Source organism: Strix uralensis, chromosome 14 (genome assembly GCF_047716275.1).
Source record: "Strix uralensis isolate ZFMK-TIS-50842 chromosome 14, bStrUra1, whole genome shotgun sequence".
Taxonomy (NCBI): domain Eukaryota; kingdom Metazoa; phylum Chordata; class Aves; order Strigiformes; family Strigidae; genus Strix; species Strix uralensis.
Genome location: NC_133985.1, coordinates 21,925,217 through 21,940,642, shown reverse-complemented (window position 1 = coordinate 21,940,642; position 15,426 = coordinate 21,925,217). Strand labels below are relative to the sequence as shown.

The window sequence follows — 15,426 nt, the reverse complement described above, 5'->3', positions numbered from 1 at the left end:
GTCTGACCGCAAATTGCTCTTAGACCCGACTTCTGTAAAATGCCACTAAAGAAATTGTGTGCTTCATTAGCGCTCACCCTTCTGCCCTCAGGACAAAGCCGTGAGCGGTTGTTAAAAATTGAGAAAGAGAACGTTCTTGATAAACTCGGGAGAATCTGATAAATTTACTCTTTTGTCAACACTTCATCCTCTTTCCCCAGGGCATGAATAGGGGAAGTTTTTAAAGCATTTGGCTCCACCAAAGTCCTAAAACGAGCACAAACTTGTGAAGTTTGAGTGAGAATGGCACCGAAAGACCAGCTGTTAGCTCTGGGGAAGCTGCTCTCTGCAGGCTGGGGAAGGGGCGGTCGCGGGGGAAGGGGCTGCTGCTCACCATCTTCCAGCTTTGCCACCAGCTTTGTCATCTTTTCTCTCCCCCAGATGGGAGGGTGGCAGTTAGCAGTCAGCGTGGGCCACCTTCTCCTGCCTCAGTGTGATGGGAGAAACCGTAGAGAGTTAGGAGGGTTCAAATATATTTTCTTAAAATCAGTTCCTGCTGCAGCGGAGGCTTTTTCCTGGGGTCAGCCCCTTCGATCCCTGCCATTCTGAGCCCTGTACGTCTCGGTTACGTTTCAGTGGTCATTTGTTTGGGGTCGTTTGCTTGCTTTATTTTAAATATAGTAAGATATCAAGGCCAGGTTGGACAGGGCTTTAGGCAACCTGATCTAGTGGAAGGTGTCCCTGCCCATGTCAGGAGGTAGAACTGGATGATCGTTAAGGTCCCTTCCAACCCAAACCATTCTGTGATTCTAAGACTGACACTGATGGAAGCACAACGAAGATCAAGCCCCATCTCCTTTTCAACACAGTTTCAGATCGCTTTTCTTCCTTTGGCTGTTTCCAGTGAGAAAACGGGGTTAAATTTAAACTACAGTGTTCCTGATGCTTGTAAACTATTCAAATAGCATTATTTTGAGGCTCGGTGCTGTTTGTTTTCCTCCTCCCCAGGCTCCTGAGCTGCTGCGGCAGCCACCAGCACCATCTGTTGGCGTGTGGACTTGGTGGGGCTGCGCTTCTGCACGCTGCTCCTGCCGGGAGAGGGACTGGGAAGGAAACCTTGCTCTGTCGTTACAATAAATCAGATAGTTAACGTTTTTCAGAGACCTTTTTCGCCTTACTTGCTTAGCTAGTGAAAACTGTTTTGCAGGTGTAAGGACACAATCTTTCTGGCTGAGCTACCGTTCTTTTACTGCTGTTATTACAGAGCTTTATGGGGTTTATATTTTTGAAAAGGAGCAGTCATATGTGCTGCAATTGCAGAACGGTTAGATGAAAGAACACAGCACCTAGCTATTTTACAGGTTTGGTGGCAATAGCCTTCCTTCTCATCAGTAGTCACAGATCTTAAGGGTCTGGGATCTCCTTGGAGTACAGAGGCCACACAGTCCCACTGTTTTCCTACAGCGAACAAAGTAAGTTTTGAGATGCTTTACAACATAAAGCTTGCAAAATAGGAAGTCTCATAATTATTGCCAAACAGAGGAACTGAGATGCCACAAGATTAAAATATTTCATTTTACTTTTAATGTGTGTTCTAAAAAAGGCCTTTGCAGGGCTGGCAGGGAGGGTACAGCCCTCACTCCTCTCCCCAAAGAACCGAGACCGAAGGGGTGATCTCTGCTGACTTTGTTAGGTTGTTTCTGCGATCCTTGATCCATACAGACTGTAGAACTGCTGTCAGTTTAACATCCTGAGTGTGTACCTGGAAAAAAACTGATGTTGAATATTTTGCTTGCAGGTTTTTACCAGCTCTGCTGACTGCAGTCCTGACTAACCACTTGGCCTGGGTCCCTACCGTCATGCCGAACGGCCAGCCGCCTATAAGAATATTCCTGGAAAAGCATTCTTCCCAGAGCGTGGACATGCTGGCCAAAACTCATCCATACAACCCACTGTGGGCACAGCTCGGTATGTGGCAAACCATCCAGCAGCTTGACATCAGTGGGTGTGTGCACGGTGGTTTTTATGGATGCTTGTTATTTCCCCCCCAGATTAAATTTTTTTTTTTATTCAAAACCAGACAGAAATGTGTATTTCAAGCTTAGAGGTGGTCACTGTATTTTTTTTATATGTGCTCTCATTTCTTAAGGCATTATCAACGATAAAATGGCACCCAAAAAGTAAAGCCCTCTTTAGTCATCTATGGCAGGTCTCTTAAGGACCCTGCCCTGGTGGTGATGGAGGATTCCAGTCCTCCTGTGGTCCTCCCTCTATAAGGAAAATCAGTTTTTATTTTTGGGTATGCTGCTATCAGTAAGCCTGGTTCCTGAAAGAGCAAATCAAGGAAAGCCATCTTTTGAAAAGAGATGAGCACACTGAACACAACAGGCAGAGGAGCGACACAGTACAGGAGATCACGACTAGGCGACCCTGTGGGGAAGGTCTCAAAGCCTCGGCGATGGGGTAGCTAGTCATGCTGTCTTCTGATTGCTACGTGGAGAAGAGGAGATGAGCTTCCTTCTCGCTGGTCAGATTGTCCTGCTCTGCACACAAACTCTCATGGAATTCGGTTAGGGAGGGGAAAGGAAAGTTTAGTGAGGTTGTCCTGTTCTGGTGTAAGCAGGGGTGGCGGGGAGTTGGCAGGAAGAATTGTTTGAGCTCATGGAACTCAAGATTAGGTGGTTAGGTTGCCTCTCAAGGCCTCTGGGATCCCTTGTGCCCCTGTCCCTGCATTCGTGCAGTGCCCCGATACCTCCAGAACAACACGTGTCCAGGCACTTCCCTAGGTGAACCTGGAGTATGGTCAGAACAACCCATCCAACCCATAGTAGAGCTCAGGGGGAGGCAGGAGAGGAAGGTTGGCTTCAGCTATGCACCCGCCACTGTCGCTTCGTGCCCTCGTTCTTGGCACGGGTTTGTTTCTCCTTACAGCTTTCTCTTGGGGGGTAAAAGCTCAGCCCAGTTTCCAGACAGGGCAATTCAGAGCAGATGCCTCCTCTCTCCCGTGGCTATATAAGGAGCCCAGGAGACGACCCTCCAAAGTGAGGCCCTGCAGTTAGGTGCTGTGAATACTCCCTAATCTGTGAGATCAGATGTCTCCCAGACCAGCGTGTCACCTTACATACGATGCCAACAGCATCTTTGGGATTCCCTGTATTGAAAACAAAACGCTAGCCTAGCTGTCCTCGCTCTTCTGCTTTAGTATTTTTCTGTTGTAGACCTGGCCTTTGAAAACTGGCCACGACAGTTGTCTGTTAGAAGAGTAATGTGTTTTTAAAGATGCAAAATAATTGTCTGTTTCCTGTTCTAGGTGACCTGTATGGGGCTATTGGATCACCTGTGAGATTAGCAAAAACAGTTGTGGTTGGCAAAAGGCATGACCTGGTACAGAGATTGCTTTATTTCCTCACTTACTTCATCAGATGCTCTGAACTTCAAGAGACGCATCTTCTAGAAAATGGGGAAGACGAAGCCATTGTCATGCCTGGAACTGTTATAACCACCACGCTGGAGAAAGGAGAAGTAGAAGAATCTGAGTATGTGCTTGTCACAATGCACAAGAACAGGGGCAACTTGCTACCGACAGAGTCTGAGGAAATGAGAACTTCTAACTGTAGCTGTAAATATTGCAAATGTCCGATTTCCCTCGCACAGAACATAGAAGGCGTTTCACAGCAAGAGAGAGAAGACACACAGAACACTCCTAAGGTAGAGCTGGAGTCTTCTTCGGATGAGAACAGAACTATTGTTCCTGACGACTGCCAGGAAGATGCTGCTGATGGTAAGCAACCGAGACCCTGCCTGGACACAAAACTAGAGACCGTGGTGTGCGCAGGGTCAGCTTCACCAGAAAAACACGTGGTGACGGAATCTGGTTTGGAGCCAACAGCAAACGCGTGGAGGAACGAAGACTCGCTGGAATCGGGCAGCCAGGCGGTCAGCGTGACGAGGTCACCCGGAATCGCTGTGGAGAAGAAGCCGCCGGATAAGCTCTTCTGCGACGCGTTTCCTTGTGGAGCTGCTGAAGCTCAGACGAAGGTGACTTTCCTCATCGGAGATTCCATGTCACCCGACTCAGACATCGAACTCAGAAGTCAGGCAGTAGTGGAACAAATTGCCAGGCATCACAGCCCGCCAGCGACGGAGGAAGGAGTGTCTGCTGATCAGAACTGTGAAGCTAAACAAACTGTTGAGGACCAAAATAGAGACTGTGGGACAGCTGAACCCTTTCCTCAAGTTGCTAGTGAGCATCAGAGCTGGAATCCAAATCCGTACAACGCTGAGAGCATGAGTCTGTTTGACGAATATTTTACTGATGACAGTTCAGTTGAAACCCGGACTATTGACGATATTCCAGGGCAAGCAGCTACAGGCCTTCTTGCTCACAACAGTAGTTTAGAGTTTTCTAAAAAGCTGTGTACAAAGACTAGCAAACCGCCTAGCGAATTTTGTAAATTCATGGACTCTGTTCGACAAGAGACCTACAAAAACTGCTTTAATGAGCAGGACCAAAGAGAGAAAATCTCTATTCGCGTCCCCCATGGGGACAGAGAAAACGTAGAGAAAAAAGTCGCCCCGGGAATTGATTGGGACATTCCAAGAAATGAGAGTTCAGACAGTGCCCTGGGCGACAGCGAAAGTGAGGATACAGGTCATGATCTAACTAGACCAAGCGGTAACTATTATGGAGGAGAGCAGGAGGACTGGGCAGAAGAATATGAGATTCCCTTCCCTGGGTAAGTACTGTTCAGCAGGAATAGAGCCTGAAAAAGATAGAGCCTTTTCTTATGTCACATGTTTGGAGGAATGTGGCCTAACTTGGCATCAGTGGTTGGAAAAGTGTCTCCTGAGCTTGCTGGTTGTAAAAGAATATAGAGAGATCAGTGGTCTGGAAAAAAATATTAATTGTGCATTGAGATCTTGGCTCTTACCCTTTTCTTCCACGATGGGCTGACTGCAAAAGCTGACTGTAAAATCTCTCTTTTTAAAAAGTGCTTGAACGGAAGTTAGAGGAGATACGATAAATGTGAAATGCAGCCTCTCTGTAAGCTGAATTTGTTGTTTACTGCTGTGCATCTCTTTGATACGCCTTTCTTGCAGGTCAAAATTAGTTGAAGTGAACTCTGTCCAGCCCAGTATTGCCAATTTTGGAAGATCCTTACTAGGTGGCTACTGTTCATCTTATGTCCCTGACTTTGTTTTGCAAGGAATAGGAAGTGATGAGAAGCTGAGGCACTGTTTGGTGTCAGATTTGTCTCATGCTGTGCAGGTAATTAAGCTATATTTGGTAAACTTATTTGTCACAGTAGGGAAAGGCAAATGTTTCTGAATGTACAAACCTGCTGGAAGTGGAAATATTTACTGTCGCAGCTCTCTTCGAGTTTCTTCAGTCCCAGGTCACCAATTTTTTTCTCCTCTCTCAATTAATGTATCTGAAAAATGGTATTTCGCTGCAAATCTGCAGCACAAAAACTTTAAGACTCCCACGGCAGCCAGCTGAGAGGCTCGTGCCCTTGGGAAGTCAGATCTCTGCATTAAGCTGCGGAGAAACCGTCGTCTCCTGTAGGCACGGCAGCCTGCCCATGGTTGCACGCCCACAGGATGGGACGATGTGGAGCGAGGCCGAGCGCTGCGGTGGCTGCTCCTCTCTTCCCTGGGCACACAGTCCGGCTGCAGAGGTGCTGTGGAAGCTCCCTTTGCTCCCTCCTCTTCCCCTGCGCGTCCGACCAACGCGCCGCTGCCTGGGGGGCAGAACGTGTTGGCTGCGGTGGAGCCGTCGGGCACACGCGGCGTTTTGGGGGACGTTACTTCGGGTTTGGGACTGTAAAGCGTCCGATAGTGCTTTGTCGGACAAGGAGAAACCAGTATAAATTGTCCTAAAGGGAACTCCCACTTCTCATGTGTGCTGGAAATCATCTCTTCTCCCCAGAATGAACTGGGGTGTGACTGGGAAGCGTGGTACTTCCTACCCTTTTACAGTCACCGGGAGAGGAGCGGAACGCGGGCTGTCACTGAAAAGCCTGATTCTGCTCCCTGCTGGTTTATTCCCAAGGAAATGGGGAAAGACCCCACCCGCAGCCCCCTGAGCAGGCTGTCTGCTTCCCTGGGGACCCTCCGGAACATCCCCTTCCTTCTTCACACCTCCCGAGTTAACACCGTGCATCACACCCTGCGCAGACGGCGCAGCTGCCCCTCCTGCGGCCCCTCCCGCCTTACTGGCCCCTGTGCCCAGCCCTGCGCGGCCGCTCTAGGCGCTGGTTGAGTATTTAAGCCGTTCGTGAAGTGTAATTGAACTTCAGGCAACAGAGGCGACAGCTTGAGGGAGCTGCTGCTGTGAAATGGATGTGTCTGAAATAGAACTTGACTGTGGTGCGTGTCCATCAGGAGACTCCCATTCCAATTGCAGAAGTCAAAGATTGAGAGGACATGAGAGCACCAAGTGAGGTTTTATGTGTGTATCTTCACACTGGGCTAGGACACAGTTAGTATTTTACTTGAAGTGCCGGTGGGGCTCTTTGGAAGGAGATGCTTCCTCACAGTCCAGCCCAAAAAATGTATTGGGGAAGGACAGTGGCGATCCAAATACTCCAAAAATCTCCATGGCTTTAGAGAGGTGAAAGGCCGGTTGGAAGGAATGGAGCTGGGTGCAGGCTTGGCTCCTGACTCCCTCTGCTGGCACTGCCAGAAAGGAAACCAGTGAGAACTGGGAGTAAAACTGCCCGCATTAACACAGCCGTGTTGAACAGCAAGTTGGATTTTTGCTACTTTCAGTTTTAGGGGTTTAAAATATATTTTAGATATGTCAGAACTCTCTTATCAAATGCCAAAAGTTATAGTTGTCAGCCAGTGACACACTTTCAAGCCTGGAAGAAAATGTAAAATAGTGACTTAAGTTTTAAGATGGTGCCTTGTTTACAATAAAGCTGTTTTTAATGGATGGAATGCAATCCTTAGCACATGTTACTGTGTTTTTTTAATAGATGGAATGCAATCCTTAGCACATGTATTTTAGGTGAAGCGGTGTCTGGGATGCTATCCCTGCTCTCCGGGATGATGATGTTTTGTGAAAAGACTGTTGTCATTTGTCATTCTCAGGGTTCTGCTATTCATTTGTTTGTTTCTAGCATCCTGTTCTGGATGAACCGATCGCAGAAGCCGTCTGCATTATTGCAGACACGGACAAATGGACGGTGCAAGTGGCCAGTAGCCAGAGACGAATGATTGATAACAAGCTGGGAAAAGAAGTGTTAGTCTCGAGTCTCGTCTCCAACCTGCTTCATTCCACTCTTCAGCTTTACAAGCATAATTTATCTCCAAACTTTGTAAGTACTGAATGACAGTTGAGAGGGTGATGGTTTTTAAAGCATCCTTTCACTACAGAGGTTAAAGAGTAAGGTTAAAAGTGTAAGGTTCTGCCTAGTTTATTTATCTGTAGTCACAATTTCAGTAGCCAGTGACGTAGCTGTTTGCACTGTCCACTGAAATGCTACTCTAATCAAGCCAGCTGTCTCATTAATTCTGATTTAACATGCAATCAGAGGCTTCTGCTCAAAAGAAAGAGTCTTGCCAGAGAATGTCTTGCTAATTATTGACCTAGACACAGCCACGGAAAAGGCAGGAGGTGTGTGGGGTCTGGGCTGGTTGGCTCTGGGGCTGGGTGCGGTTTGGATAGAACGCTGTCTTCTCCCTGACACAACTCCCTTTGCTTTCTAGTGTGTTATGCACCTGGAGGATCGGCTGCAGGAGCTCTATTTCAAAAGCAAGATGCTGTCGGAGTATCTCAAGGGCCAGATGAGAGTTCACGTCAAGGAGCTGGGCGTGGTGCTGGGGTACGATCACAAACTTCCTCCGAGCGGTGCTGCCCTGGGTGTCCTGGTGCCAAATCCTCCGCCTGGGCTTGTTCTAAGCGCAGCAAAATGGATTCCTAAATGGGACTGGAACTGTAGTGTGGCATAAATCACCCATGGCCACAGGCTTCTCCTTAGCCATTGCTTGATCCCGAGGATCCCCCAGCCTGTCTCTCTTCCCTCCAGGCAGGAAGGTGGGCTCAGCACTCCAGAGCTTATCAGACTCCTTCCTTAGTTGGTCAGTCCTCACTGAGCAACGGGGGGCACCTCATTCCCCCAGGTTGACTTCCCCTACATGGCAGAAAACACCCTCTGTGCCACGCGAGGCACGTAATACCTCTCCGGGGGTGTGGGGCGCAGGCAGAGTAGCTATTTAAGGGGTGTTTATAGGAAGGCTCTGAGTATCTTTTTTTGTAGAGGAGTATGGGGTGAGCAGGGAGGCACAGGGAGCACGTGTGGAGCCGGAGATGGGGGAGCAGCTGCCGTGGGCTGAGCCGCAGCACGGTGCCAGCGCTGCTGCAGAAGGAGTTTCTCCTGGTCCTCTGCTCCTGCGCTTTGTCCCCCAACTTCCTTTACTTCGAGGGTAGGAAGGAATCTGCTGCTTTTCCTCCCTCCATCTGCTGTCTCACCAGTGTGAAAAATAATAATAAAAAAAAAAAGCGCCCAATGTGGCAGGTAGGGGCTGAGGCAGCGTTGGCAGCGCAGAGCTGCCCTCAGCGGCGCGAGCAGGCGCGTCCGGAGGGGCTGTTGGAACCAGCTGGTGGTGGGAGCGCGCGACCGGCCGGGGAGAAGCACAATCGGCTTCAGTTTGGCTCGAAGAACGTCCCGGTGCTCGCAGCCGCTTGGGCTCGAGCGGGCAATGGGGTTGTTAACACACGTGTCCAGCCCAGCTCCGCTTCGCCTTCGATTGAATGTGACTCTTCTGCTTCCTTTTAGGATTGAATCCAGCGACCTCCCTTTGCTGGCAGCTGTAGCGAGCACTCACTCTCCGTATGTTGCCCAGATACTGCTTTAAAATGCCAGAGGCCGTAGACGTTGACTTTTTTCCCCCTCTGGAGACGAAGTGGAAGACAACTTGTTCTGGCTCCTTTCTCCTTAAAGCAACTGAAACAAACTGCTCGTGGAGCTGCAGCCCCTCCATATGTGACTGTGCGTTATGCAAACAGTTGGAGGCTTTTTTCCTCTCCCACTTGGTCGTTTATAGAAAAGGATAAAGAAAAGAAAAAAATCAAAGTGAGTAAGCCCGAGATTTCAACCACAGAAAAGCGAAGATTTTAGCAAAAGTTGAAGATCTGCATTTTTTTACCAGTTTCTGCCACAGTGGCTAACTGCAGTTTATACTGGGGAATGTGGGGAAGAACTGCTCTGAGGAATACTGATGCTCTCGCCAATTAGAAACTTAACGAGAGAACGCAGCAGCTGTCTTCAGACCGGCTTCTGCTGATGAGGATCTCGTTAAGTTCTGTCATTCTCAAGCTGCAGTGATTTGTAAACAACTTCTACTTTTTCATGTCATAGTCCAATTCTGGATCCTTCCCAGAGGAAGAGCAGGGGTTGGGGGGGGTGGTTTGTTTTGTAAAAAGCTCATTAATGACACTCAGCTCCAAAATTTATTTATGATCTTTCTCCTGGGCGGCGTAGGGGGGGACAGGGAGGAAGAGGCCAACAGACAAGCTAGCAATGGAGATTCCCTTTCTTGGCCGGATATTGTAACCAGTATTAATTGTTTATTATGTTTAAATGTTGCTTTCTACTAAGTGATGCTTTTCTTCCACAACGTAATCAAAATGATTTAAAAAAAAAAAAAATCTAAAGAGAACGTTGGCTGAAATTTCCCCATGGGGTCCCCAGAATGACGTGACTATTACCTCTAACTTTTTTAAGGTCTATAATGTTCTTGCAACATCATATTGTTTTTACAGCAGTCAGTCAGCTCTTGAAATAATGAACTAGAAATAATTGTACCAAAGCATTCGGGAAGAAACGAATAGACTATTATTACCCTTAATTACTCAGGTAACTAATTGATATATTTTTTAAAACCATTCTACAAAAAAATGAACATTGATTACGCCATAGTCTAGTAATATCAAAATTATTTTTTGACAAAGATACCCTTGATGCAGATGACTCTAATCCCTTTTCTACTCACTTGTGTAATTACCAGCAGGAAATGTTTATTTTATTCTCGGCATTTCTCCTTTACTCAGCCATCACTGTTTTGTCCTTGTATATACAATAGTTGTACGAATAGCTGATGGACCCAAGCTGGTGTAAGTAATGTAAATAGACAGTGGTAGGTGGATTTTGTTTTCAAAGGCTCTACTACCTCAGTTTAACTGGACACTTCATTATAGGCTTTTCTTTGCGTATTTGTCCTAGCAGCCGATTATTGTTGCTGATTTTTAGGTTCTGTTTTCATCGATTACGTTCAGTATATTGGAATCCATGGATTATCCACAGAAGTAGGAGATACGTGTTCACTTGGTCGCTAAACTCTCTAAACAGTTCTATAAATATGTCATTCTGTAATCATCTTTTCAGTAGCACAGCACGCCTGCTATTGTTGTTTGCAGAGTTATTTTAAATACCAATCTATTTTAACCATTTGATAAACTTGAAAACAATAGGAGAGATCCCTGCCCCACCGCTGTCAGTGACAAAACTCTCCTCCCTTCCTTCTCGGGGGCCGGGATTTCACACCCAGAGTGTTTTTTCAGTAATATTTAAAACCTGTAACTTAAGACTCTTGTTCCAGGGATGATCTACATGGCAAACCCACACCCCTTTCCATGTAGGACTGAGTCGATGTTACTAAGTAAACCAAACATTAAGAGAGGCAGTGTCATTGGAAACTCTTGTGTATAAAATCTAACGCTGACTGCTGCAGGGAAGAAACTTGTGTTTCATGTGACCTAAGGAAACGTTTCTCCCCTGTTCTTCAATTGTCCTTTCTTCACCACGCAATTTTGGAATGAGCACAAAACGTAGGGGCCCAGTTGTGTAAAGACAGTTTTAACGAAATAGAGGATTGAGCTCGGAATATGAATTTTTAACTCTTTGCTCTGACACGTTATATCGCCCATAGTGAGGGTTCTGAGCGTTTGCAGTTGTAACCTGGCGGTGTCGGTGCCGCCGGCGTTGCGGTCCCGGGGCTGCGGAACCCCGAGGATTCTCCCCCACCGGGGCGGTGCCTCGTGTGGGATGTGGGATCCCCCGCAGACGTGCCGCCACCCTGGCACCCCCTGGGACAGGAAAAACACCCTGTTCTCCTCCAGTGAACGTTATCGGGCAAATTGTTGGTATTGCTTTGAATTTGACTCTCGAGATTTTTCAATTTGACTCCCAAGAAAGGCCCTTGTGCAGCTTGAAATTAGCATTCACCTGAGAAGGAGGGAAGGTGGCTGTCGGGTGGTTCCCTCCTCCGCTCTCTGCTGCCGAGCACGACCCGCCAGCGGCGGCGTAACGGCGGGTTCAGCCCGGCCCAGGCCCGGCGGCCACGGACGCAGCTTCCTCCTGGGCTGTTGCCACCCCCTGAGCACAATTGTGGGCAAAACACAACCAAAACCCTCGGGCGACAGGAAGGTTTTTTCTGTAAGTTACCTTTTCGGGTACGTGAACAATGTGGTACGTATGTCTATTTGTTAAATAATACAAAAAGGGATCTTTTACAGGACTATAGCAGCGACTTTTAGAAAGTATATCGCGATTGTTTTATGTGAATAGAAAACTAATGTTTGATTTCTTTTTTCCACTATTACCAATCTCCATTAACATGTCTTAATTTTCTGGCTGAAAACTAAGTGTAGTAGGCACACAAATTAGCAAATTTGTTTTTGTTGCAATTGGCAAACACTGGGCTGCTAAGAACAAAAAATATTTAAAAGAAAGGATTTTACACCTCGCGTATGTTTTCCCTATTAGTTGTTATAGATGTTTTATGACAATTTTTTGCTTTCTCTAAATTATTTAGATGGTGGTACTTGTAAAATGCTGGGTAAAATGTACATACTTGTTATCTCTTCTGTTTTTGTATATATTTCCCAAGATGTGCACTTGTATTATAATAACCATTCCCAATTTTAGGGGAAATTTGTGCAATAAATACAGTATGTCCATTTACTTCTGGTACCTTTTGTGTCTGTTTTTTATAGGTGTGGGGTGAGCGTTGGTGAGTGTATGAGCTGGAACCGTCTCCAGCTGTGCGTCTCCTCTCCCACATCCCCTCTGGGCCTCCCAGCACTCGGAGCTGCTGCAGCCATTTCCTTTGGGCTCTCTTAAGGAATTAGTCAGTTCAATTAGGAATTTGTGTCTGAACTTGCTGTCCCGTCCATTGTGAGTGTCATTGGCCCAAAATAAGCTGTAGCAGGACAGGAGGGTGGTCCTGACCCTCTGCTGACGCTTGACTTCGCATGAGGAAAACATAAGCCCTGGGCTTCGCGCTGGTCCGTACCTCCGCTCCCAGATCCGCCTGCAGAGCAGTTTCTCACACCAGTTAGTAGAACGTTTGTAATTCCTCTCCTACAAGTTACCGTATTTGTGCCCGTCTGCCCAATTACAAACCCCTTTTCTGTCTCTCTGGGCCGCTGCACAGGAATAAAGTTACAAGAAGTTGTCGTAGGGTTTCATGAAATACAAGTTCATGATGTTCATAAAGTACAAGTTCACTGTGATACGGCGCTGGCAAGAAAAGTGAAGTAATAATCATCTACCAGGAAAAAGAATTAACTTGAGCAGGTGTAGCAGAGTGTACGGACGACACCTTTTAGAGCATTTGGATCAATATGGGTCCTGTGTTCTTGAAGAGGGAGTAAATAATCAGCAGAAAATGGAGACTTTTGCCCGAAGTAGCCGCATCCTCTATTTTTGATCAGCTTCCTCATGGTTTCCTTTCCCGGTAGGTCCCTTCCCCAGCTGCCCACGAGGTGCAGGACTGGCACGGGGGTGAGCGGAGGTGAGCGGCCACAGGCCCGTCCTGCAGGGAGCAGCTGCTGGGCCGGAAGCTCCACAGATCCACCGGGACAGATCGGAGCTTCCTGGGAGTCCCCTGGCACCTGCCAAGTCCTGTCTTGTAAAAAGCTCCTCGTTCGCAGATTCGTCCCACCCCCAGGAGGAACAGAAGCCGTAAGAGCAGGCCCGTGGGGGTTTAACTGGTCCCGTAACACTGCCCGGAGCTTTTCCAGCAACGGGGAAGGGACCAACCGCTCAGACTCTGTGTTCTCAGTTCCCGGCCAGAGGAGCTCGATACCCCAGGGCTGGCTGCTCCCTGCGTGCGAGGCGATGCCAAAGCAACCGATGGAGAATCCCAGAATCATCCAGGTTGGAAAAGCCCTTGAAGATCCTCCAGTCCAACCATGAACCTCACACTGACCGTTCCCAACTCCACCAGATCCCTCAGCGCTGGCTCAACCCGACTCTTCAACCCCTCCAGGGATGGGGACTCCCCCCCTGCCCTGGGCAGCCCATTCCAACGCCCAACAACCCCTTCTGCAAAGAAATCCTTCCTAAGAGCCAGTCTGACCCTGCCCTGGCGCAGCTTGAGGCCATTCCCTCTTGTCCTGGCTGGTTCCTTGGTTCAGGAGACTCATCCCCCCTCTCTGCACCCTCCTTTCAGGGAGTTGCAGAGGGCCATGAGGTCTCCCCTCAGCCTCCTCTTCTCCAGACTAAACCCCCCCAGTTCCCTCAGCCGCTCCCCATCAGACCTGTGCTCCAGACCCTGCACCAGCTTCATTTCCCTTCTCTGGCAATTACTGGTGCTGCGGGTCGTGCTGCCTCGCAGGGAGGGAAGGAGGAGAAACACCAACCACCTTGGGATGCGGCAACACCAGAGGCACCACACAGTTCCCAGCCAGCAGAGCAGGGGTTAACTGCTGACCCACTGTGTGCACTTTTATACTGTCCCTAACAGAAAAACATTATTTTAAATATATTTCCTCCAGGTTTCAGCTGTCAGAGTCACTGCAGGACACACAGCTCTGAAATACAGCGGTACGAGGTCCTGCCCTGGCCGGAACAGAAAGTGCTAGTGTGGAGCTTCCCACGGAGCCGGGATCCTCACGGGAAGTGGCCGAGGAGCCGGCATGAGGGGCCGTGAGCTGGAGAGGCCATGGCTCTCCTCTCCCCCAGGGACATCCGCTGCTTCTGCCCTCCTGCAAGGCCGGACACGTCGTGCGGCCTCTGGAGATGAGCAGCATCGTGTGAGCCGTCACCTGCTCGGGTCTCACGCAGACCCTCTGCTCTCCTGTGCTGGCTCCTCCTCGGAAGCAGAGTAGCAGGAGGGAGCATGTTACTCCCGTGTCTTTGTTTATTTTCATTCCCGAAAATATTTGTACAGCGGCGGAATTTGATTTCTAAACCTCTCCCTGTTCCAGCGGTTTGTTCCCAGCTGGAGCTGAGGACATCTGCTCCCAGGGCAGGGAGCCACCGCCTGAGCTCCTGCCTTCAGCTGCGCCCAGCAGGGCATGGAGAGCTCGTCATGCCAAGCCCCGCTAATTACCGCGCGGAAGAAGAAGGTGTAGGAGACAGGTGGGTGACAGGAAGTAGCTGCTCTGGTGGTTTGAGCCGTTACTGCTGAAGAAGAGGCTATTTGAAGAACATCACGAGTGTTCTGTGGCGAGGAGGGGACCCTGCGCGGCCTCTGCCCACAGATCGTATCTCCCCGATGAGCTGAGGGGACACCGCGGCCCCGCGGGCGCCTTCCCCCCGCCCTGACGTTACCACCCGTCAGCCAAGGCCAGCGCGGCGCCGCTTCCTCCGCCCGGGACCTGTTGCTCAAAGCCCCCGTGGGTTTAAGCAACACCCAGCGTGGCCGGGGCGTGGGCAGGGCAGCTTGTGCACGCGGGTCCGGCCCATCGGCACCCCCAGGATGCCACTTTTTTCCCCAAAAAAACCCTTGTAATACAACCTAGGCAGCTGTTTGGGTGCTCAACCACCACTGCGGGCGAGGATCCATGAGCTGGGATGCGCGGCATCGATGAGGCTTCCCGGCCCAGCCAGCAGGTCCTTCTCGCGCCATCCTAGAGGAAATATTTGCGGCGTAGGTTGATCCCAGATTTCAAAAGCAGGGCAGCAAATAAGCAGAGGCCTGTTTCTTGTGACACAGCTGCTCTGCCTGTGCCCCGGCCCCGCGCAGGGAGAGGAGCCCCGGCCTGGGTGCTGGCGGGGGGTCCTGGGGTGATCCTGCCCGCGCCCCACAAACACCTTCGGGGTTTCTGTTGGCTGTCGTGGTCCTTAGGGCCCTGCAGCCCTGCTCCTTTGGTAACAGTTTCTCTGTAGATATGACTTCTCAGAGATGAAGTTACAGACCAAGAGAAGTCTTTAACTTTTATTCTCTCAGGGTGGGGGTGGCAGGAGGGAAACGTCCTCCCCTGGCTCATCTTTTTTCCCATTCCAAAATCTGAACTTTGTGCGAAGAAGAGGGAGCCGCTTCCTGCGACGCAGGTCACAGCTCACACCCCCCGGGGGGTGCTGAAGGTCAGGGCCGTCCCTGGGGCCGCCAGGTTTTAGCCCATAAAGACATTGTTCAGTGCTGGTATTTTTTTCATTTCAAGATTTCATCTCTCCTGTGCTTTCTAAACCGCTGAGAGAGGAACTTTCTCCG

The 15,426-nt window shown here is 49.2% G+C and overlaps 1 protein-coding gene across 3 annotated transcripts in view; it reads left to right on the top strand.

Moving 5' to 3' along the window:
• The window catches only part of FNIP1 (folliculin interacting protein 1), a 69,682-nt gene extending 57,734 nt beyond the window's left edge, over window positions 1-11,948 (top strand). For all 3 annotated transcript variants that reach the window (XM_074883255.1, XM_074883253.1, XM_074883254.1), the window contains 6 exons: window positions 1,778-1,947; window positions 3,290-4,715; window positions 5,080-5,248; window positions 7,104-7,301; window positions 7,693-7,808; window positions 8,763-11,948. In XM_074883255.1, the coding sequence (XP_074739356.1) occupies window positions 1,778-1,947; window positions 3,290-4,715; window positions 5,080-5,248; window positions 7,104-7,301; window positions 7,693-7,808; window positions 8,763-8,841 (2,158 nt within the window). In that variant the 3' untranslated portion in view covers window positions 8,842-11,948. The remainder of the gene's footprint in view (window positions 1-1,777; window positions 1,948-3,289; window positions 4,716-5,079; window positions 5,249-7,103; window positions 7,302-7,692; window positions 7,809-8,762) is intronic.
• The last annotated feature ends 3,478 nt before the right edge of the window (window positions 11,949-15,426 follow it).